The sequence below is a fragment of the Bombina bombina genome, chromosome 1 (genome assembly GCF_027579735.1).
Source record: "Bombina bombina isolate aBomBom1 chromosome 1, aBomBom1.pri, whole genome shotgun sequence".
In the NCBI taxonomy this organism is placed as follows: domain Eukaryota; kingdom Metazoa; phylum Chordata; class Amphibia; order Anura; family Bombinatoridae; genus Bombina; species Bombina bombina.
This window is the reverse complement of record NC_069499.1, coordinates 605,860,651-605,886,148: the sequence shown is the minus strand read 5'-3', so window position 1 is coordinate 605,886,148 and position 25,498 is coordinate 605,860,651. Positions and strand designations below refer to the sequence as shown.

General features: G+C 37.9%; 1 protein-coding gene across 1 annotated transcript in view; it reads right to left on the bottom strand.

The window, feature by feature from the left end:
- The window catches only part of LOC128645751 (optineurin), a 33,662-nt gene extending 8,652 nt beyond the window's left edge, over positions 1-25,010 (bottom strand). Inside the window, exons 1-7 of the mRNA XM_053698973.1 lie at positions 24,580-25,010; positions 23,464-23,598; positions 21,771-21,936; positions 9,803-9,946; positions 8,385-8,513; positions 6,648-6,914; positions 2,239-2,364 (exon numbers count right to left, since the gene is read on the bottom strand). Coding sequence (XP_053554948.1) covers positions 2,239-2,364; positions 6,648-6,914; positions 8,385-8,513; positions 9,803-9,946; positions 21,771-21,936; positions 23,464-23,591 — 960 coding nt within the window. The 5' untranslated portion in view covers positions 23,592-23,598; positions 24,580-25,010. The remainder of the gene's footprint in view (positions 1-2,238; positions 2,365-6,647; positions 6,915-8,384; positions 8,514-9,802; positions 9,947-21,770; positions 21,937-23,463; positions 23,599-24,579) is intronic.
- Positions 25,011-25,498: the final 488 nt, after the last annotated feature.

Sequence of the window (25,498 nt, the reverse complement as noted above, 5' to 3'; positions counted from 1 at the left end):
ATATGGAAAAGTACAAATTTCAGGTACCTTTTGCCAGAAATCAGCATCCCGGGTGTAAACCCTAGATCTGTGATGTTTTACCTGGGCACCCCTGATGTTTCAGAACTGCATTTCCCATGATGCTCAACTAGACTGCAGAGTGCCTAATCATCATCAAGGGAAATGTGGTTTCAAAACATCTGGGGGGCCAATATTAGATGCTTGTAGGTAGCATGCTCTCTTTAAACATAGGACATTTAGAGACTGGTTTGGATTGAAAGATTTTGAGATGATTCAGATAGGACAGGCAATTTTTTAACAATTTTCCAGTTTACTTTTATCATCAAATTTGCTTTTTTCTTTTGGTATTCTTTGTTGAAAGCTAAACCTAGGTAAACTCATATGCTAATTTTTAAGCCCTTGAAGGCCCATTTTATCTCAGTACATTATGACAGTTTTTCAAAGCTAGACAGTATTAGTTTATGTGTGTCATATAGATAACATTGTGCTCACTCTCGTGGAGTTGAGTCAGCACTGATTTGCTAAAATGCAAGTCTGTTAAAATAACTGAGATAAGGGGCAGTCTGCAGAGGTTTAGATACAAGGTGATCACAGAGGTAAAAAGTGTATTTATATAAGTGTTTGTTATGCAAAACTGGGTAGAATGTCCCTTTAAACAAGTGATTTTCTTTTTCAGAGCCAGATTACATATGGAGCACTAATTAACGCTCCCGATTGAGCATTAATTGCGCTAGAACTAAACTTTTTGCGCTTGTTGGGTTTCTCTGGTATTAGGAGTGGAAAGTAATCCCATGAGCGCAAAATCTGAACTCAGAATATTGCACACGCGTGATAACCTTTTCGCATATAGAAGTCAATGAAGAAAAACAAAAAAAAAACACTCTCAAGCAAACCCAAACGCAAATTATATGAATATTTTACATTCCAATGTCTACATATGTCTGATCTACAATATATATTTATACCTATATATATATATATATATATATATATATATATAGATGATTATATATAGGTATAGATATATACAGCTATATAGGAATATCCATTTATAAATACTTAAAACATATTCCTCTATGTGAAGAACATAGGAATGTGAAATATTTACAGTATATACATAGTATAACACTTTATTAAATATGAATATTGTATAAATATGTTTTTACATGTTTTCATCTATCTAACTGCAAATGGCTCCAATGTACTATATGTATACATATGTATTAATGTGTTTATATGTGTATATATGTCTGTTAATACATATATACACATATAAATACATACATATGTACACACACACACACACACACATATATATATATATACACACACACAATGTATATGTATGTATCTCTATGTTAAAGTCCTTTACCTGTCTGCCTTTTTAACACCTGAGATCTCATAACTTTTGCGTGTAAATTTTTTTTTTGCATTCTTACAAAACTGCTGCCATATAGTGTTCCAGACATCTGCACGCTCCTGAGCCTACCTACCTTTTCAACAAAAAATATCAAAGAACAAAGGAATTCTATGTATGGGCTGTATAGAACAATATATGGAGTTATAGGCAGTGACTACAGTATATGGAACAATAGAAGGCATCAAAATGAAGATTCATATGGCACAATACAGGGACTTACAATAAGTGACCCTAACCTCTGATACTCTCACTATTATACATCAACAGCAGCAAGCAGTAGCAAGACTGAGAGTATCAGAAGTTGGGATAACTTCTTATTGCAAGTCCCTGAATTGTGCCATATGACACTTAATTATGATGCCTTCTATTGCACCATTTAGTCCCTAGCTGGACCTGATACATCCCCCCTCTCATTAATCCACATAAACGAAACAAAAAGCTAACAGCTAAGCTTGCACCTCTTACACTTGCATACTCTAGAATTCTGGTTCTGTCTGCAATGAGCTCACTTGTCCGTGAACTTTTCATCTTCCACTGTCTTAACCTCTTGACTGGAACCGTCTCTCTCTCTCTCATTGCCTATCCTGCTACACTTTCTAATGGGGACCTTCAATTTAGCCCCTCTCCTGGTACTGGTTGCTCTCCTTTCTTCTCACTGCACCTTTAAACACATACAAAGTTGAGTTATAAGGATGGTTTATATGATTAATAGGAACAGCAATCTGAAACAAACGCATGAGTAATATGAAATAGGTATAGGGTTACATGGATTGGCTGTAATGAATGTAATTTAGAAGCCAGACACTGCATTTTCATACCTGTTCCTGCAATAGCAGCATCTGCTCTCTCATATCTCTTTCCTTTTTCTTCAATTTCTCATTTTCAGATCTCATTCTCTCCCGATCTGTGTGTTCTGTTTTATAATCAGCAGCATATATCTCTGTCTATAGGAATAGTGAAAAAAAGTTAAAGGGACATGAAACCCAATTTTTTTTTCTTTCAAGATTCAGATAGATAATACAATTTTAAGAAACTCTGCCTTTTACTTCTTTTGTCTAATTTGCTTCATTCTCTTTGTATCTTTTGTTAAAGTAGCAGTAATGCACTACTTAGAGCTAGCTGAAAGTCAATCACATGAGGCATATATGTACAGCCACCAATCGGCAGCTTCTTACCCTACCTATGTATGTTTTTCAACAAAGGATACACAGAGAATGAAACATATAATATAAATACATTTTAGGTATTTAAAATTGAATCATGAAAGAAAAAAAAATGGGTTTCCTGTCCCTTTAAATATTATAATAAATATTTAGACTGAAGGTGAACAGGAAACTGGATAGCATCAAGTAAATAAAATGCCTGGTCCAGATGGAATACATCTGATGGTTCTAAGCCTACTTAGCCCTGTAATAGCCAAATGAATACAATTATTTAATCTAATCACCCCAGCAGGGCTGGTGTAAAACTGATCTGGTGCCACTGTTTGAAGAGGAAACCAGAACTTATCTGGAAAGCTAATAGACCAGAAGATCTGACATCAGTGGTTGGGAAACTACTAGAGGTGTTTGTAAGGGATTATATGAAAGAATATAGTCAAGTAAGAATAATTTTATGAGAAACAGATTCTGCCAAATTAATCTAATTTGTGTCTATGAGGAAGTGATTAAGAACATAAATAAAGATGACAGTCAATATGATATAACTGGATTTCGCAAAGGCTTTTGATACAGTTTTGTTGTTTTTTTATACATGTGAGATTCTTATGCAACATTAAGAAACTGTGAATACAGGCAGTCCCCAGGTTACGAACAAGATAAGTTTTGTAGGTTTGTTCGTAAGTTGGAACAGACACTTTTTTTAAGGTGAAACTCTAGCCAAACATTTTTTTAGTGTTTGAAAGCATAAGCATGAAAAGTTTGTTTTGCTATCTGTGCCCCTGTTCAGAAAATTTCACATCACTTTCTGAACCCTGTGGGAAAAAAAGCTGAACCCTGTGAAAAAAAATTCTATACAGACAAATTTTGCTATACTTGTCTAATGGGTGTTCTTTGCATTTCTGTATGTGAAAAAGAGACAATCCCAGTGCAATATAGCACAGCATGACATGAATGTTTTGTTACACTTACACTTTGTGCTTAGTGTTACTTTACACTACAGATTGGGTCCTAGTATTGCATTTGCACTTTTTGGTTTATATTTTAATAGATTTAGATCCAGCAGTGATTTTATAAATTGTGATTATTTGTTTAAAGTCTCTGTGTTACTTTAACAAATTAGGATCATACTTTGTAGATTTCTGTTTATCTTTTACTTGTATTTGCTTCAGCTTTAGAAAGTGGGAATAACAGGGGAGTTCCCTGGGTTGAACAGTGGAGTTTTGAGGGTATGTCTAAAGCATTTTACACAAGCTGGTCTCTCAGAATTCATCTTGCCAGCTGTATGCAGGTGAAATTTGCCCAGCTACCTCCCACAGACCACCTACACCTATGTCATGTCTTCCCTATACTCCCCTGGAATGCCCAGCTAACTCCCACTGAAAGGTTACAGACAAGATTGCAGACAAAAAAATATCCTCCCTATTATAACTATAGGAGTTACATTTATATACAATGTTAAAATGATATGCATTGCCATGAATAATGTACAGGTATATCATTTTAAGTATTGTATATAATTTAAAATGTAGTTATTTTTGCTTGTTCATTTTATTATTTTAAACATAAATATATCATTTAAATGATATAGTAATGTTTAAAATAATAAAATGAACAAGGAAAAATTACTACATTTAAAATTATATACAATACTTAAAATTATATGCATTATACATAACAATGCATATCATTTCAACATTGTTTATAAATGCAATGCTACACTAAACCATTAACCCCTTACATGCCATCACCCCAGCGCAACCTACACTATTAACCCCTAATCTGCCATAACCTAAAGACCTAACCACCCCTAAACTGCAGCCCCCATCGTAAGTAGCCCCCTAACGTATTAATCCCTGAACCGCCACAACCCCCCATCACAATAAGCCCCCTAATCTATTAACCCCAAATCTGCCACAACCCGCAACTACCTAACAGCTAACCCCCCCAGACCTCTAAGCTAACACCACTAAATTACGAAAAATAATCAATAAAATGACTGAAGATAAAAAAGCACATTACAAAAAAAAAAACACTACCAGAAATAAAAAAACACAGTTATGCCTATACTAAAGCTAACGTCCTCTTTTTAAGAAACAAACAAACCCTATACTAACACTAACAGTTACTGTAGCAATAGCCCTTAGAATGGCTTTTTGTAGGGCATTGCCCTAAAGTGATTTAGCTTTTTATAACAAAAAATACAACCCTATTCTTCAATAAAAATAACCCGCCACCTCTCAAATAAAGCCTATCTAAAAAAACCTACTCTAAAATTGCCCCAAAAAGGGCATTTGGTAGAACATAGCCCTAAAGTAATACACTATTCTCCTTGAAAAGGGCATTTGGTTGGGCATTGCCATTAGAAGGGCATTTGGTAGGGCAGTGCCCTAAAGTGAACCTAGCTCTTCTTCCCAATAAAAAGCCCTTTCTAAAAAAAAAACTATTCTAAAAAAATGCCTTGCCCTAAAGTCTAACAGCTCTTTTGTCCAATAAAAAAAAAACCTATTCTAAAAGAATCTATTCGGAAAAAACTTAACCTAAAAAAAAATCACTATCCTAAAAAAAAGATTGGCCTAAGAAGGGCATTTTACAGGGCATTGTCCTAAAGTTATGTCAGCTTTCTAAAAAAAAAATACACCCCAGTGGTGCTCCTCTTCTTTCATCAGATGCTTCTTTTCTTCTTATCTTCTTGCAGACTCTTCATGTGGTCACCGCCACACACTGAAGATTGAATGCGAGGTTGCATTTCTATTGTCAGATTTTTACATTTTTAGTCCAATCAACCAATAGAATGAAAGCTTTTTCTATTGGTTGATTTTTTTAGTATAGGGCTTTGTTTTTTTTTTTAGGGGCAAAGAGCTATGTTCACTTTAAGGCAATGCCCAACTTAATGCCCTTTTCAGGGCAATCTTTTTTTAGGATAGGGTTGTTGTTGTTTTTTAAACTTATTTATTTTTAAACTTTTTTTTTAATCTTACGATTTTTGCAGTATAGGGCTTTTTTATTGGTCACAAGAGCAATGTTTACTTTATGGGACTGCCCTGCCAAATTCCTTTTTCATGGCAATCTTTTTTAGGATAGGTTTTTTTAAGAATAGGTTTTTTAATGGGCAAATTTTAGAGTTTTTTTATTTTATTTTTTTAAAAAGAGCTAAATCTCTTTAGGGCAATGCCCTATCAAAAGACCTTCTAAGAGATATTGCTATAGTAACTTTTAGTGTTGGTAAAGGTTTTTTTTTTATTTTGGGGTGTTTTTTTTTTCAGGGGACTTTAGTTTTAGGCTAGGCATAACTGTGGGGTTTATTGTTGGTAGCACTTTTTTTGTAATTTTTTTTTAGTTTGTGTAATGTTAGTGTTTGTTATTTTGTGTAAGCTTAAGTGTTAGGTTGTGGGTCTTGGGGGGTTAGCTGTTGTTTAGTTAAGTAGTTTAGGGCTAGTTTTTTGTTGGGGGGTTGTGGCAGTGTATGGGTTAATAGGTTAGGGGATTGTTTGTGATGGGGGTATGGTGGCATAGCGGTTAAGTAGTGTAGGAGTAGTTTGTGGTGGGGGTCATGGCGCTATAGGGTTAATAGGTTTTAAATATATTGCCACATTGTAGTACTTTCAATCATTGGGGTCTGGGGCCTTCCAGGTTCAGCCCCCCTTTTTTTATAGAATTCAGTGACTTCAGCCCCTGTGAAGTCTGCACTAATATTTCTCTCCAAACTAGAGAATCTAGAATTATCGGGCTGAAAGCTGTTTGGGAAACTGAAGCTTTCAGTTGCATTTTAAATAGAAGAAATACAAAGTGCAATATAATTTGTAAAAGATACACATAAATATACAAAGTACGAACCTAATTTGTTAAAGTTACACATAAACTGTCTAAGCATAATCAAAATTTGTGGTGATTTTAATCCGCCATCTAAGAGCTGGCACAAAGGTTCAGGAGCAGCGGGCCTCCAAAGCTGCATACGCAGCTTGATAAATGGAGCACACAGTACCACTCAGCAGCCCCTGAGAACTGAATTAGTCTTTTGATAGCAGGATACTGTAAGCTTTCAAAATATCAATACAGAATGTCCTCACCTGGCATTTAAGGGCTTTTAGTTGCTCCTTCAGCTTATTCATGTCTTGTTCATTTTCACAGGTGCCCATGGTCCCTTCTCGCATGTGTTGAGTACATCGAGACATCTTGACAGAGTTTTGGTGTCCCAGGGAATTTTCCTCACTCTTGGGTGTTGTTTTATCCTTCTCATTTTGGTCTCTAGTTGTTGTCTCTTTACTGTTGTGAGGCCTCATTGTGATGTTGGGGATCATATTGGGTTGGTTGTGGGCTTTTGAAATGTCAGTGGCCTGCAAGAAGATCTGCAAATATCTGAATTTGTACTAATAAGCAAGTAGAATTGTGTTGGTGCTGTAATAGTGATATTGTTGTGTTTGCATTGTTATTAAAGGGACACTGAACCCAAATTTTTTCTTTCATGATTCAGATAGAGCATGCAATTTTAAGCAACTTTCTAATTTACTCCTATTATCATTTTTTCTTCATATCTTTATTTGAAAAGCAAGAATGTAGGTTTAAAAGCCAGCCCGATTTTGGTTCACAACCTGGGTTGTCTTTTCTGATTGGACAGCATCAATAAACAAGTGCTGTCCATAGTACTGAACCATAAATTGGCTGGTTCCTTAGCTTAGATGCCTTCTTTTTCAAATAAAGATAGCAAGAGAACGAAGAAAATTTGATAATAGGAGTAAATTAGAAAGTTGCTTACAATTTCATGCTCTATCTGAATCACAAAATAAAAAATTGGGTTTAGTATTTCTTTAAGTGATATCAAGTGTAAACACCAATGCAGAATAATTTGGGGGTGGGCTCTATTATCATTATCTAATAACCTGATATGCAGTAATGGCTGTGTGTTAATGACATTCGTGACATAGTATCTGTGCTACATACATACTAATGAGGTCTCCATTAATGAAACTTGTCACAACAAATTCTTCATATTGACCTTGTTCTTGCGGGTATGTAAAATAAAATCCCTATTATTTAGTGACATTATGTTATTTGTAATGAGCATCCCTGTACAGAGCTTCTGGCCCTAGCCTTAATTCCACCATAGTCTTCTGAATACCCAAGGAGGCCCCTGAATGAAGCCTTACCTCGTTTGACTCAACAACACCAAAATATCCTATGGACCTCCTCCAAATCCATATACGAGGGAACATGAGGCTAGGCCCTAATAGGTTGTTGCCAGCAACTGGGCCTCAAGTGGGATCTTGCCCTATATCTGAGCATCTTGTATGCGAGCTATAACCCTAGAATAAAAATACATTCTGTGGGTTGGCTATAGCTCTCAAACAGCAAATCTGCATATGTAAGAGGTTACTTTAGAACATGAGAGTCCCGACACTGAGTAGAAGAATCTGAATGTCAAAGACTTGTGAGTGATTGCAACAGAATAGTAGAGGACTTTGTGTGACAGACAGCACTGTCATTTACAGAAGAATTTATTGAGAGTGATTGCACTCCAAAGATAAGAGACCTCTGTGTAAATGGTTGCAAATGGCTGAGCAGTATGTGGATGGATTATACCACTTAAATAGCCATGAGGCCTTTAAATGATATTGGAGTAGCAAATACACTTGTATGGGTTTGAATGAATTGCCTCTGTTTGTTTGATTGGCTGGAATAGAGACTTTTGGAATGTAATAATAAGACAATGTGGGAGGAGCATGCTTGTGAAATGTTGGTTTGCAGGATAGGGTGGAGGTTACAGAAATGGTAGGAAATATACTGCAGTACAGGATAGTTGTACTCACACTGTGCATCCTCTTTTCAGGGAGAGTTTTGTAATGCAGAGAATTCTCCAGGTGTCTCACATATTCTTGCAGTTTCTGATTCTGCTTCATCTCTTGAAGCAGTGAGTTCTCATAGAACTCTCTTTTATTCTGGGAAAAGAGAACCATCATAGTATCATAGTTTTTATATGAAGCTGTCTCTAACTTTCCCATGTCACTGCTTCACCCTCCAGAGTAAAATGCATAATCCATACCCCCAAGCTTTCTCTTAAAGGGACATGAAACTCAATTTTTTTTCTTGCATGATTTAGAAAGAGCATGCAATTTTAAACAACTTTCTAATTTACTTCTATTATCTAATTTGCTTCATTCTCTTGATATACTTTGCTGAAAAGCATATCTAGATAGGCTCCGTAGCTGCTGATTGGTTGCTGCACATAGATGCCTTGTGTGATTGGCTCACCCATGTGCATTGCTATTTCTTCAACAATGGATATCTAAAGAATGAAGCAAATTAGATAATAGAAGTAAATTGGAATGTTGTTTAAAATTGTATTCTCTACTTGAATCATGAAAAAAAATTTGGGTTTAGTGTCCCTTTAACTGTTTAGCACAGCACATACCCTATCCCCCTCCTGTGTCACTGGAGCCCAGCAAGATGGAAGACACACCATATCCCCTATGCCCATATTTTGCCATTGTTTATCCAAGCAAGAGGTGGAACTGACCATATCCCCTATCCCCCTCTTGTGTCAATGTTTATGCCATCAAGAGGAAAAACTCACCATATTGATAGACTTAAAGGGACAGTTTACTCAAAAAATGTCTCCCCTTTAATTTATTCCCAATGATCCACTTTACCTGGTGGAGTGTATTAAATTGTTTACAAGTATTACTATTAACCTTATATTGGCATATGAAATAGTTTATTTAGCCTGTGGTATCCCCACCCATCCTGAAAGTTTTTGGCCTTGAGGCCAAGCTGTGTTAACACAGCCAGTAGAAGAAATTACACTCCCAGTGGGTTATAGAAGAGATAAGGTAATACAATGTTAATTTTCCATTGTTCTCTCCAAGTATTGGTGATTGGTTTATGGACAGATATAAGATAAAGAAGCAGGTATATGTGATAAAATAATGAGATCTGATTATACTTACAAGCTCAACCCATTTTATTAGTTTGTGGCTTCAAAACACAAAATCAGCTAATTCATATGCACAAATAAATCTTAAAAAAGCAAATCTCATACATTTTATACTCTGCAGCTGGTAAAAAAAGTAATGGGAAACACATTAAGGGAAAAACAATTTTATAGTATACTTTCCCTTTAATGTCTCTTAGAACACTATTTATTTGTATCACCCTGCCCCCGTGTCCCTTAGCTCGCTTCTGCCTGTATCACAAAGTAATGCTATGGGAGAAAGACATTTCCTCCTACCTGCTCATGCTCCAGCTTCACACTCAATTTGTCCACATGGTGTCTTAGACTTTGGACTTCCTGCTGCAGGGCTCGTACTGTGTGCTGCAGATTCTCAGTTGTGCGCCGATATATCTCATCCCACTGCTGATTTAGCTTCATGAGCTTTAAGAGAGTGGAGATTACCTGTATATATTAATTGTTAAACACAGAATAACAGGTATATGGTGTTTTACAATGACAAGTGATATTACCATCAGTTCTGTTTTCTGTCTCATGATTGTTCCACCGCTATGATAAGGACATTTTTATTCCTTTATTGCATATGTTGTGAGATGAGTGCATTTATATCTTGGCAGTTTTATCAATAAAACACCTTTTTCCCATGGTACAAGTTTTAGCTGTTCTATTGGTTTGGATGAGCTATTTTTACTGATTTATTAGATCTGTGCTACATACCTTATCTATTGAAGTGGTGCTGGAGACTGCTTGGTCGTCAGGACCTTTTAAGCCATGCTGACTTTTTCTTCCCTACAGCCACCCCTGGTACCAATTTTCCTGCTGGATCCTCACTACCACCCATACAGAAATCACTGGAACCCGGCTTCATGCTTGATCCTCACTTCTACCCTTCTTCATGCTGGATCCTCACTTTTACCCTGCTTCATGCTGGATCCTCACTTCTACCCTGCTTCATGCTGGATCCTCACTTCTACCCTGCTACATGCTGGATCCTCACTTCTACCCTGCTTCATGCTGGATCCTCACTTCTACCCTGCTTCATGCTGGATCCTCACTTCTACCCTGCTACATGCTGGATCCTCACTTCTACCCTGCTTCATGCTGGATCCTCACTTCTACCCTGCTTTATGCTGGATTCTCACTTGGCATCCGGCTTCATGCTGGATCCTAACTTCTATTCAACAAAACAGTACACTGACTGCCTATTCCATACAGTAATCACTGGAACCCGGCTTCATGCTAGATCCTCACTACTAATCAGGACCACAGTACACTGGCTACCTATTTCATACAGTAATCATTGGAACTCGACTTCATGCTGGATCCTCACTTTTACCCAACACCACAGTAGGCTGATTGGCTAATCCACACAGCTATCATTAGAACCTGGCTTCATGCTGGATCCTCACTGCTAATCTGGACCACAGTACACTGACTACCTATTCCATACAGTAATCACTGGAACCCTGCTTCATGCTGGATCCTCACTACTAATTAGGACCACAGTACACTGACTGCCTATTCCATACAGTAATCACTGGAACCTGTCTTCATGCTGGATCCTCACTTCTACCCAACACCACAGTAAGCTGACTGGCTAGTCCATACAGCAATCATTGGAACCCGGCTTCATGCTGGATCCTCACTACTAATCAGGACCATACTACACTGCCTATTCCATACAGTTATCACTGGAACACAGCTTCATGCTGGATCTTCTCTTCTACCCAAGACTCCAGTGGACTGACTGGATATTCCATACAGCAATCATTGGAACCTGGCTTCAAGCTAGATTCTCACTACTAATAAGGAGCACAGTACACTGACTACCTATTCCATACAGCAATCATTGGAACTCGTCTTCATGCTGGATCCTCACTTCTACCTAACACCACAGTATGCTGATTGGCTAATCCACACAGCAATCATTGGAACATGGCTTCATGCTGGATTCTCACTGCAAATCTGGACCACAGTACGCTGACTACCTGTTCCATACAGTAATCACTGGAACCCGGATTCATGCTGGATCCTCACTGCAAATCTGGACCACAGTACGCGGACTACCTATTACATACAGCAATCATTGGAACCCAGATTCATGCTGGATCCTCACTGCTAATCTGGACCACAGTACGCTAACTATCTATTCCATACAGCAATCATTGGAACCTGGCTTCATGCTGGATCCTCACTTCTACCCAACATCGCAGTACACTGACTGGCTAGTCCATACAGCAATCACTAGGACCCAGCTTCATGCTGAAACCTCACTTCTACACAGGACCACAACAGAACTGATACCCTCTGGGCTAACTTGGGTACACCACAACCTATTAAAGACATTAAAAAGAAATTAAACGTATTTCTTTTGTGTAAAACTTCTGTTTTCTTTCCTAAAATATGGAGAGTCCACAACGTCATCAATTACTAGTGGAAATGTCACTCCTGGCCAGCAAGAGGAGGCAAAGAGCACCACAGCAAAGCTGTTAAGTGTCACTCCCCTACTCACAATCCCCAGTCATTCTCTTTGCTTCTGTCAATGGAGGAGGTGAAGTTAGATGTCTGAAGAAATGAATTCCTTTTTTGGGTACTTTTCCCTGCAAGCACGGATTTGGGTTCAGCTTAGTCCACGTTAATCTCTGCAGTAGAGTAGTGGTTGCTTTTAAGCAGTTAGGAAACAGAGCAAGGGCCACATCACTACTTCTTAACATATTGCTGCCCTAGTATAGAAAGCCAGAGTAGGTTTACTCTGTTCTTTCTTTTTTCTACAGGTCTCTGTAAGAAATGTGTCCTTTCACGCCTTGTGAGCTGTCTTCCTGCCAGACAGACTGCAGGTAAGTGCTTTTTTGTCTTCTAGGTTCTGAGTTTGCACTTAGAGGATGATTTATTTTAACTCTGCAAAAAAAATAATAATGAGACATAGTAATCCTTTACACAGGATTAATTTGGCAGTGGGCAGGTGCAATGTATAGGACTGGGGGTTAATATTCCCTTATCTGGGGAATATTCCTCTGAGGCTCGTGTTTATTTTACACTCTGTAGGTTTAGGTGATTTTTCTGAGGCTGTTTGTGCTTTAGAATTAGGCCGGGTGCCGCTTATAGTATATCTACTATCATGGTATTTGTGGCAGTGTGTTTAGGAGACTTTGTAATTTAACTGGGAACGGCTTTCACGGTTTGTTTTTCTAATGTCCTCTCTGTTAGTAGGAAGAGGAATATCGGAACGTGCACCTTTACATATATGCGCAGTTCCGGTTATGCCGATCATGTGAACACTGTGTTCAGACGTCGGAGTGGAGCGGCGTCTCAGTGCAGTTATCGATTTGTGTGCCGTCACAGGTTATAGAGTCTCCTAGAGTTGGGGTAGGCTCCTCAGTTCTGCTGAGATGTAGAGGTTTCAAGCTTTAGTTTATTTTAGGCTGTTTTTCATTTTAACGCATTAGTTAAAGTGACAGTAACTTTTTCAATGATATATATTTTTCTTTACTTTGGGTTCATAGGCCCTATGAGCCTAATGTCGCTCAGGATGATGCTGTTCAGGCAAAGCCACAGCTTTTTCCTCAAATGTCCCAAGCCTCTATTGCGTCACATACAGTGCCCTGCAGTTCCTCTCAGCCTCCTGGAGGAGTTTATTTGCCGGCAGAAATTGTTGCTCAGGTATCTTCTGCGGTATCTGTGGCATTATCTGCTTTCCCTTTGCTGGGAAAACGCAAGAGGAAAATTAGATATTCAGATAGTAAGGATAATTTATTAAAAATATAAATCTGTCACAAATGCTTAATGAACACTAATCTTTAAGGGCTTTAAAGACCAATAGACAAAGTATTACAGTCCAGAGTTAACCACAAATCCGGATGGATACGGATGGAAGACAGAAGCCAAACTGCTCACCAACTGCAGCCTTGTACCGGTAAGGTATCACTCCGCCCCTGGCGTCACTAGCACTAGTTCTGACCTGCGTTTCGCTGTATTTTTGAGAAAGTTGCAAGTAATACAGCGCAACGTACGTCGGAACTTTTTCAGGAGCATCTGTCTCAGGGCACATGCTTCTGGAGACCTTCCTGGGTGATTGTGACCATGGACACCAGCCAGCTAGGCTGGGGAGCAGTCTAGGACTCATTAAAGGCAATGGACTCGGGAGGAGTCTGCTCTCCCCATAAATATCTTGGAGTTGAGAGAGATTTACAATGCTCTGATTGCTTGGCCTCAGTTGTCCTTAGCCGGGTTTATCAGGTTCCAGTCGGACAACATCACCGCAGTGGCTTACATCAACCACCAAGGAGGAACTCGGAGTTCCTTAGCCATGAAGGAGGTGGCTCAGATTATTCAGTGGGCAGAAGCTCACAATTATTGTCTATCTGCCATCCACATTCCAGGAGTGGACAACATGGAAGCGGATTTCCTGAGCAGACAGACATTTCATCCCGGGAGTGGGCTCTCCATCCGGAGGTGTTCTCCAGATTAACCCTCAAATGGGGGGTACCGGAGCTAGATCTGATGGCGTCTTGGCAGAACGCTAAACTTCCAAGGTACTGTTCAAGGTCAAGAGATCCGCAGGCTTTCTTGATAGACGCTCTGGCGGTTCCTTGTGATTTTGGTCTAGCATACATGTTTCCTCCTTTTGCGCACCTTCGAAAAGTCATTACTCGTATCAAACAGGAGAGAGCGTCGGTAATTCTAATAGCTCCTGCATGGCCTCGCAGGATCTGGTATGCAGACCTAGTGAAGGTGTCATCTCTGCCTCCTTGAAGGTTACCTCTGAGGAAGGACCTTCTAATTCAGGGTCTATTCCTCCATCCAAATCTCGTTTCTCTGAAGCTGACTGCTTGGAGATTGAACGCTTAGTTCTGTCTAAGCGTGGTTTTTCTGAGTCGGTTATTGAGACCATGATCCAGGCTCACAAGCCAGTTACTCGTAAGATTTACCATAAGGTATGGCTTAAATACTTTTATTGGTGTGAATCTAAAGGCTACTCTTGGAGTAGGGTCAGGATTCCTAGAATTTTGTCTTTTTCTCCAGGAAGGTCTGGAGAAAGGGTTGTCAGTCAGTTCTCTGAATGGTCAGATTTCTGCATTATCTATTTTGTTACACAAGCGTCTGGCGGATGTGCCAAATGTTAATTATTTTTGTCAGGCCCTGGTCAGAATCAGGCCTGTGTTTAAACCTGTTGCTCCTCCTTGGAGCTTTAACCTTATTCTTAAAGTTTTGCAGCAGGCTCTGTTTGAGCCAATGCATTCCATAGATATTAAGTTGTTGTCTTTAAAGGTTTTGTTTCTTGTTGCTATCTCTTCTGCTCGAAGAGTCTCAGAGCTCTTGGCTTTGCAGTGTGATTCGCCTTACCTTATCTTTCATGCGTACTAAGTTGGGATTTCTCCCTAAAGTGGTTTCGAATAGAAATATTAATCAGGAAATTGTTTCTTCTTTATGTCCTAACCCTTCTTCTCATAAGGAACGTTTGTTGCACAACTTGGATGTTGTACGTGCTCTAAAATTCTATCTTCAAGCGATTAAGGTTTTTCGCCAGTCCTCTGCCCTGTTTGTTTCTCTTGAAAGCGTAAAGGTCAGAAGGCTACTGATACTTCTCTTTCCCTCTGGTTGAGACGTATAATCCATTTTGCTTATGAGACTGCTGGTCAGCAGCCTCCTGAGAGAATTACAGCTCATTCCACGAGGGCTTTCTCCTCTTCTTTCAAACATGAAGCTTCTGTCGAACAGATTTGCAAGGCTGAAACTTGGTCCTCTCTGCATAGTTTTTCCAAATTTTCTAAATTTGATACTTTTGCCTCGGCTGAGTCTTTGGTGCCTTCTGTTTAGGTCTGCCTGTCTTGTTTTCCCTCCCTAGTCTGTTGTTGAGTCATAGGCACAGGCAAAAATATTTTATTTTATGTAACAGGAACAATATGTTTAAAATTGCAAAATGTCCTGTAAAGAGACTCAAATTGTTTAAATTTGTAAGAAGGTTTTTCAGAAGACCTTCCCCCGACAACTGCCTTATCTGAACTCATTACTTTTAAAAGATATCTTGGATCTGGTGTTTTAATTAAATAATCACAACTGTCTTAACTGAAGCATTTGCTAACATTACCACGCCTCCATGACTCAGAAAATAACAATAAATAAGTATATAAAGATTAACATCATACACACACACACACACACATATATATATATATATATATATATATATATATATATATATATATATATATATATATGTGTGTGTGTGTGTGTTTCCACATATTAATACGGTTATGAGAGTGACTATATGCCCAAATGATAAACCATAATGACATGAATACTTATTTATGTATATTTGGTCCATTATGAAGTCTAGCTCACCTATTAGATAAATGAATATATATGAAAAATAAATTCTAAAGAAAGATTAAATGTAAGCAATAGTTCACTTTTATGACACAACTCACAATTGCACCTCTTGTGGCCAGGTAGTAAAATTACAAGCTATATCAGCTATACTAACCAGCTAAAATTACAAGCTATACCAGCTATACTTAACATTGATAGATTTATCCCAATGTTAACTAGTATTCGTCCAATCACAGTGTTACAGATCTTAACACCTCAGTGATTGGCTGATAGAGATTAGGGCGGAGTTACAGTACAGGATAAATTGGGTAACCACACACTCACAAGAGATCTCTACTGCCTGAAATTCAGCTGAAAGCTATGTACAATTTTTCTCTGAAAGAGAATTTTTTAATCCTGGTTGTACTCGTTTTAGATTTTTGATATCCCTGAAACTTTGTCTGTTTTTTCCTGTTTGGACCAGATACAGAGGGAACATACAGCTTGACTAGAGATAATTTAAGTCTTGGAGAGCAACTTTTGTGGGAAGTATAAAAGTTATTTAATTATTTTTAAGCAGTTATTGCATTTAAAGTCCTTATTAAGAAAGGCATTATATAATTATAGGCCCATTTATATATGTAACTACACCAAAGTCTGGCTTATATTGTCTAGGAATCTAATTCACCCAATAATACAAGAAATCCTTTCATAGATATTGTTAGTTTATTTTCGTTTATTATAAGGAAAACCCTGGGCGCTACGTTAAATATATTTAATTTTAGTTATATTGTATTCTCTAAGGCTGAGACTTGTTGAAGCATCATAGAGGTTTTTATTTGTTCATTGGCTATTGGTATTCATTCTGAATCTGACTACCTGCATTGAATTGTTAAGTTATCAGGACATATTCTTATGGTAATATTTGGCTACATTTTATTAACTAACCGTTGCCAGTAACGCATATTGCATAGTTAGCTCATGCTGGTTTATTTTGCAGTGTTATAGATTTCACTGTTAGATTTGTAACTATAGGGTTAAATCTAAGTATCATAGCATATCTTTTTTTACAGTGTGTCAGAGAGTTTGGCTTGTGTATAGTTGAATAATATACCGCTTGTTAATATCTTGTCAATGTTTAATAAATCTGCATATATTTATCCTAACTGAATCCACTTTACTCCACAAATATAATTAGCTGTGTTTAAAAAGATATCATCTGATCAGAACTTACAGTAAATAATAAAAGTACTAATATATGGGAGGTTACTGCTGAGACAATAATAAATTATATTGTAACCTAGTAGATACAACATATTGGAGGACACTCCTGAGACGTATTAACACTGTGGTGCTCTTTGCCTCCTCCTGCTGGCCAGGAATGATATTGATGATGTTGTAGACTCTCCATATCCCAAAAGAAAGAAATTTATCAGGTAAGCATACATTTTGTTTTTCTCACTGTCCCTAGAAAGACCAAAAGCAGATTCTGTAACCTAGGATTTCAAAGTGCTGCAAAATTAAATAGCTAACTTAGGCAATCTGCAGCATTTTAAGAACTGACAGAACATGAGTTTTGTTCTGTTTAGGGAGTGTAAGGCACATTTAATTTTACACAAAAGCAAAAAGTTTTTAAAGGGACACTCACATTAAGATTAAACTTCATGATTTAGATGTACGTTTTGGCCTAGTGTGGGCCTCATCAGTGAGGTGAGACTTGGGGAAGTCTCCCTAAGGGTGAAGGTGGAAAACCAGACGTGGACCCATTGCCCAATGTGCCTAGAGAGATATGGCTGCATCTCACTGATGAGGCACACACAAGGCCAAAATGTACATCTGGGGTTTGCCGTGTCTGTCGTTCAGAGAGGGATCGACTGGTATTTTGGGGCTGTACTGTACTGTTTAGTCAGATCAGACTGATATACTACAGGAAACTTCTCTGTAAAAGTCAGATGCTGGGCAAAAAGAGGCTGCTCCTAGGGTAGTAACTAGCCATAAAACAAGCTATCACGCTATTGTTCTTTCCCTGGTTGAATGCTTCTCTCATTTAAGTAGTATACGCATACCCTGTGACCTTGTGCACATGCTCAGTAGGAGCTGGTGCTTCAGAAAGTGTGTATATAAAAAGAAAATTTGAAAATGGAAGTAAATTGGAAAGTCTCTTAATACGGCATGCTCTTTCTGAATCATGAAATGTAAGTTTTACTTTAGTGTCCCTAAACAGATATATGTTGAGAGAAAAATATATATATATTTTTTTGTTGCCATTGTTTTGCCTAATTACAAATGAGTACGTTTAAAGGGACATGAAAGTCAAACTAAAACATGTTTCAGATAGAGTGAGCATTAGAGTGGGGGGGATTTCCAGTATTATTTAGGCAAATGTAGTTCCTTTTAATAATCTAGGTAGACTCAGGAGTGCGCACGTGGATTTGCACAGATCTTAGTGTGTTGCACTTTCACAAGAAGAAATCCAGCTCAGAAAAGAGCCGATTGCCGCAAGCGGCCACCTTCTTCCGTATTTGTCAAAACTGCCGAATGCACACATCTAGTCTCTGCAACACTACATGGCAGGAAATAGTGCTGCCATATAGAGCTTACATCCCTGCTTTTCAACAAAATATACCAAGAGAACAAAGAAAATTTGATAATAGACATAAACGAGAAAGTTGTTTAAAATTGGCTTTTCTATTTGAATCATGAAAGAAAAAGTATGGTTTTCATATCCCTTTTTTCAAAACTAAAAGGCAATGTGTGCTCCCAACTGCAAATGATTTGCGGAGGCGCACAAATATTTTGTGAGGTTTACCCTTTGGATACTGTGATACTGTGGTATTTTTGCAGCTTAGGTTCTTTGAATTGCTTTTTTCATATCCCTCTAAACAAAGTGAAAAGCTCTGGGTAAAGTCATTGTGATTGCTTATATAGAACCTCACAAACAACAAAACTGGCCTCTTCCATTCCATTTTTTAGATGTACTGAAAGGGACAGTGTAGTGTAAAATTAGTTTCTCCTTGATGTGTTACAATGACTTGTTATAACCTGCTACAGTGACTAAGTGCGCAACCGCACGAAACGCTTCTGTGTGGAGCTCCTGTTCACACCCCTGATGGATTTTTGTTTTTAATACTGACCGTATCGTTTGTTTTTAACTTTTCTACAAATAAAACTTGGATTTTTTTATTGCCGTCTCCAATCTGTGCGATTCTTCTATTTTCTTGGATGTGTATTATTGTTCAGCGTGCATCGCAGGCACGCTAGGTGGATACGCTGACGTTGGATTCCGGACCTATAGGGAGAGAGCTCCCGCCCACTCTCCATTGCGCTGCCTGGACACACACGGAGTAGGAGGTAAGATTGATGTTGCGCTCCCTCTAGGCTAGATACTTTGTATATAATACAGAGTTTAAAATATGTGGGAAATTGCTCCTTTATGGATATTTTTATCTGAAAAAGCTGTCTCTGCTAATTGAAAAAAAACCACAACGTAATCTAATTGACTGAGCTTGAAGGGAGATCTTGTCTATATGTGCTCAAAATTCTCTGTATCTTTCTTCCAGTACTTAATATGTTATCTTCTATTTGTCCCCCACCACCACTAAAAGCTTTATTTCTTCTAAACCTTATTTACACAGCTTTTCTATATAAAGTATTGAAATTTTCAGTATAGGTGGAGATACAACAGGCAAAACGTAAAATGGATAATTGGGAACATATTAATGGCGAGAAAAAAATACAGTACACTGTCCCTTTAATATACAATGGTCTAGATCAGGGGTCCCCAACCTTTCGGATCTCAGGGACCACTGAACACACAATTTTGAATCCCGTGGACCACTAACATGATTTTTCTTTTAAAAGGTACAAACCTCTATAATATATATATATATATATATATATATATAAACACACATACACATACACACACACTGTACATAACTAGTATAACCATAGCTAAGTTTACATTATGTATATATTTACAAATTTTTAAGAATTATTTTTTGGAATTAACTAACTGAATGACAGAACTGAGAGAATACTTCCAAATGACACATGAAGGGTGAGTGACAACTTTTGAGATGGAAACAGAGAGGCAGAAAGTGGGGGGAAAAAGAATTCTGTTTAAAAGGACCACAAGACTTCCAAGTTACCTCCCCAGTTAGGAATTATTCAAAACTACTTATGATCATGGACAGACATTGGAGTTATAAATTAAGTTTATATCAGAAAGCTCTCAATATGGATGTAAGCTAACCATGACTGATGTTACTGGCAATTAATATAATACTGGTAGGATATGGCTGATCTGCTGGGTGGAAGTTACTGGAATTCAGGTGGAATGGCTTTGTGCACGGGAAGATTATTAGAATAAAAAATAAATAATATTTAATAAAAAATTAAGAAGATGGAGGGTAAGAAGACAAACAGTGATGTATGTCCATCTGGAGAAATTTAGGAAAATTACTACAAGACAGGTAAAGGGAAGAAAATAAATGAAATTTAAGAGACTTTTTTTTTAAGATTTTCTTTTTTATATACATTAACTCCACTATTTCAAGCCAAGACTATATCAACCCCTGCTGGCTTTAGAATGGAAGCATCTTCCTCTGAGCAGCGCGCCGGGCGGAGTTAAAAATTAATCTAGCTACAGAAATTGCTAGTACTACGCAACGTGCGTAGGGAGATTGTAATTTAACTCCTCCTCCGTCGGTTTTCACTGATGTCCAGCCAGGCACTGTACGGAGTTGCAGCGCAACGGGGGTGACACCATCAGAGGAGATTAATTCCTGCTTGATGGTGTCAAGGACCACCAACATCTTCTTGTGGACCACTGGTCTAGATCAGGGTTTCTCAGTAGTCGGGCCATGGCCCATTACCTGGCCTTGTGGTTCTGCTGGTGGGCCATGATTCAGCATGTATTTTTGCTGCCCCTTTGCTGTGAACTGATCACCACCCAGAATTCCATATGTATATATACATATTCCATATGTATAGAGCTGTGGGCCTATCAGAGTGCCACTGTACATGCACGTAACAGCTATTTGGTTGGAAGACAGCATGGGACAAGGAACAGACCATGTCCAGCCATGGCCATCACAGCTAACTATTCCCCCACTCCCGATGACTACAGGGCCCTGGACACATCCAGCTAAAATTTACCGGGCCTTGAGGTCACTGGAGTTGAAAACCACTGGTCTAGATTAATTCAATTAATGCTATTTTGAAAGTACAGTATTTCATGTTGTGAAGTGAGTTTTGTTTTGAAACATTTTGCACACTTTAAAATGTGTTTTGTGAAAAGATGACCCAGTAACATGAGGCATGTATCTGTAGCTGCCATTCAGCAGCTCCTGAGCCTACCTAGGTATCTTTATCAACAAAGTATACCAAGGAAAACAAAACAAATAAGATAATAGTATGTTAATTGGAAAGTTTTTTTTGTTTAATCACTTGCTCCATTTGAATCATGAAAGAAACAAAAAGTGTTTTATTTCCCTTTTTTTTTTTGCTTTAGTGTAGAAATGACCTTCCCATCTGACACCTCTCTTCCCTCTCCGCTCCCACTGGTCACCACCATCTACTTTAGTGTGCAGTTTAGGGCTTTTATATATATATATATATATATATATATATATATATATCTTTATTTCTGCAGTGTAGTAGTCCTTCCTCCCATCTCACTGACCCCCTCAACATCTCTCTTACCCTCCCCCAATTCACTGCCCATATATATTTGTTACAGGCAGCCAGTCTGCTAGTAAAAATGTTTTTTTCTTTTTTCTGTAGTATAGGAGCAAAAATAAGTAAAAACACTTCATCTGTAATACAATATGAAATGATCTACATGACTGCCATACTTGAACCTAGATACATGTATTCTACAAATCTGAGATGTGCAGATAAGTTATTTAGCTGGAGAGCTCAGTTTTACAAATACCTCTTTATTGAGTCGCCGTAGCTCTGTATTTTTGTTCAGAAGTTGCAGTTTCTCTTCATCAGATGCTGTGACTGACATACTCTCTGTGATAACTGTCCTATGGCCATCAGAGTCTAGTCTGTCAGCAGTCATGAGAACCTCATGTGTTGGACAAAGCACATTACAACTGCCAAAATTCCAAAAGTCACAGAAAAATGGTTAGTACTTTAGATAAAATACCAAAAGCATTCCAATTATTGCCATAGGCAAGTATGAGATCATTCCTTACATACCATAGTTTCCCATAAACAAGTTTATCTCTTCCATTCTGTTTGCCTCTGTACACGTATTTAGATTATTTGTTTAAATAACTGGTTACCCCTCACACTTCTGTAGGATTTCTTCTAACACACACAGTCTGTTGCCATATGTGTCTGCAGGATGCCCTCTTAAACTCATCACCTACCATATATACTTTAAAATTAGCCACTCTGATTCTCCCCACCAACTCCAAATGTACCTCTTTCTCGTGGTCTCCTTTGTTAAAACGTATCTTCTTTCCATGAAAGCATACTGGGGTATTCTCAGGAGCATGCATGTACCCTGAACACTCTTGTAACAGTGTTTGTAAAAGTGTTATCCATATTGTGTTATAGTATAGTATAGACACCTGGATGCTCCTGAGCCTACCTCACTGTGCTCTCATAGTAGAAAGAAGCTATGTTTAAACAATGGTAAATATGATAACAGAAGAACGCTGAAGTTTTGTTTTTTTAAATCGTTCACTCTGGGCCAGATTATGATTGAGGCTCAACGTTCTGCTTGAGCATTTCTTGCACTCGTCGGGTTGCACTCATAATACAAGTTAAAAGTAAACTGTTTTCGCTCTCTGAGTAAGCTGACTAGCGCAAAAGGCCGAAGTTCCAATATTAAATGCGCGTTCACATATTCCACCATAGAAGTCAATCAAGCAAAAAAAAAAAGTGGGGGAAAACCAAACATCCCAGTCTCGCGCAAATCAGATCGCATATTCTCATTTGCGTAACCCAATGTGAAAATATGAATATTTCCCATTTCAATGTTCTTAACATAGCAGAATATCATCTATTTATTCATAAATACATAGTTCTACATATTTCTGATGGTATTTTTGTACGATATATATCTATACCTATATATATATATATATATGTGTATAATTATATATAGGTATAGATGATTATATATAGGTATAGATATATATAGGAATATCTGTTTAAAAATACATGGAACATATTCTGCTATGTGCAGAACATTGGAATGTAAAACATTTACTGTAAATAAAAACCTTTATTATAAATGAATACTGCATAAATATGCTTGTACATGTTTTCATCTAATTAACTGCAAAGGGCTCCAATGCACTTATATATATATATATATATATATATATATATATATATATATATATATATATATATGTCTAGATATGTGTACAAATGTATTTGTGTTTATAATTGTTGTCCCCATATACACTGTTATGATCTGCACTTACTAACATAAGCTCAATATCCCCTGTACTCTTCTATAGGATCCTCTCTTTCTCTCACTATTCATCACCATACAGGTCTAAAGAACACCTTATTACACACCAGTTTAACCCAAAAAAAAAACATGTAGGAACTTATTTGAAGTTCATTAACACTTTGATTTTCTCGGGTAACCCCTTGCATACCCCACTGCTCTCTCATCCAGGTCATAAGAAGACTGTTCATCTGATGGCCATTGTGGTCTGAAAGTTGGATCCCCATCTTCTAGCAAGGAGAGGGAGTTTTCATATTGGAGATATGATGATTCATCCATAGTAATCCTGGATTAAGGAGATATTCATAAATAAACTAGACAGTAATACACTAACAAATAGTATCTTCACAATATAGGAGGGATGGGATAGGTGACCTCACAGTAAGGGATAGTGACAATGGAGTATGTGAAGGCAACCTCACAATATGGAATAGGGACTTGGTAAAGTGACTGCATTGTATGTGTAAGTGACTTTGTGGTATGGACAGGGTTCTCACAATATGGAATGGTAAGCACTATGTATGGGTGTTGATCTGAAAGTATGGGACAGTAACCTCAGTGTGCCTGCCCTCATAGTATTTGGGAAAGACTTTAGAAATATGGGATAATGACAAACTAGTGAGCAATGAACTTAAAGTATGGAACAGTAGCATCAGTGTGTGAGGCATTGACCTCAAAGAATGGAACAATGGCAAAATAGTTTGTGTTAGTAATCTGAAGCTTTTAAAAGGCACCTCAATGTATGGGGCAGTGACCTCGCAATATAAATGAGTATATGCCGCTGACCTCAGAGTATGAAAAATTATCTCACAGTAAGGGATAGTGACCTAACAGAGGGCTTGATATTTAAAACCTTGCCGGTATGGAGAGAAATCACACAAAATCTTTGGGATTTTTTAAGGCCTTGTATTGTAATGAAGGAGTCTGTTTCACATAAAGAACACTGCATAGCAACATAAACATTTCTCAAAATATAATTTGTGTTTGTAATTTTTTTTAAGGGCCTCGTTGTACAGACGAGACTTCTTAGATCATCTCACCTGAGCGGCGAGGTTTTGAATATCAAGCCCAGAAAGACTAAGCAAGACAGTGACCTCATGATAAGGGATGTTATCCTATTATGGAACTGTGACAACACATTCCCAGTAAGGCATAGTGACTGTTACAGTATGGGGCAGTAACCTTACTGTAAGAAATAGCAATATATTGTATAGTTTAGGTCACTGTATACAGAACATGCATGAGGGAATTTCCTGTTCAAGCTTACCTGGTACTTGTATAGCTTGATGAGCTTCAGGAGCTATAGACACTGATGCTTCTTCCAAATGTATTTTTGTTCTCAGGCTTCTTCCAGCTATGCTGATTGTGCTGGATTTTGTTACCTTGCTGTCTCTTCCTGTCTTTAGCCTTTTTGTCTCTCAGAATTACTCTCTTGTGTCTTCCTCTCTCAGTCACTCTAAGACTGTCTCTAACTCCCTGCTGTCTTGTTCTCCATCATATGTTTACTTCCCTGTCCCTCTACCTATTTACCCACTCTATTACCATCTGCCCCTCTTTTCTCTCTGTCGTCTCGTTGTCCTGTGACTAACATTCCTTTTTTTCTCTGCCTCCCTTTCACACACAGCAGACTGTAGTACACTTCTGCTCTTTTTCATTGCAGGAAGTTCTGCTTTAATAAACGATGTCACCATACTAAAACTGTCAGCTGGGCTTGTTTCGTCACTTGGGAAATTACCTCCCAGGTCCTGTAAAGTGACAAACATGCAGGGAAATCTACCAGTCTGACAGCTCTTGTTGCATTGCACAGTCACAGAAGACTTAACCCAATAATCTATTAAAGGGAGAGTCAAAATCAAACTAGAGCATACAATTCAAACCAACTTTCCAATTTACTTCTATTATCAAAATTGCTTTGTTCTTTTGGTATCCTTTGTTGAATAGTAAATCTAGGTAGGCTCATAGTAGCACAGGAGCATACACATGTCTTTAGTACTCTGTAGCAATGTTATAATTTGTTGCAAACACTGTTGCCATAAACAATATTGTAAAACACTGCTGCCATGATGTACAAAAGATATGTGCACGCTCCTAAACTCTTATGTGGCTACCTAGGTTTACTCTTCAACATAGGATACCAAGAGAAAAAAGCACTTTTGTTAATTGGAAAGTTGCCTAAAATCACATGC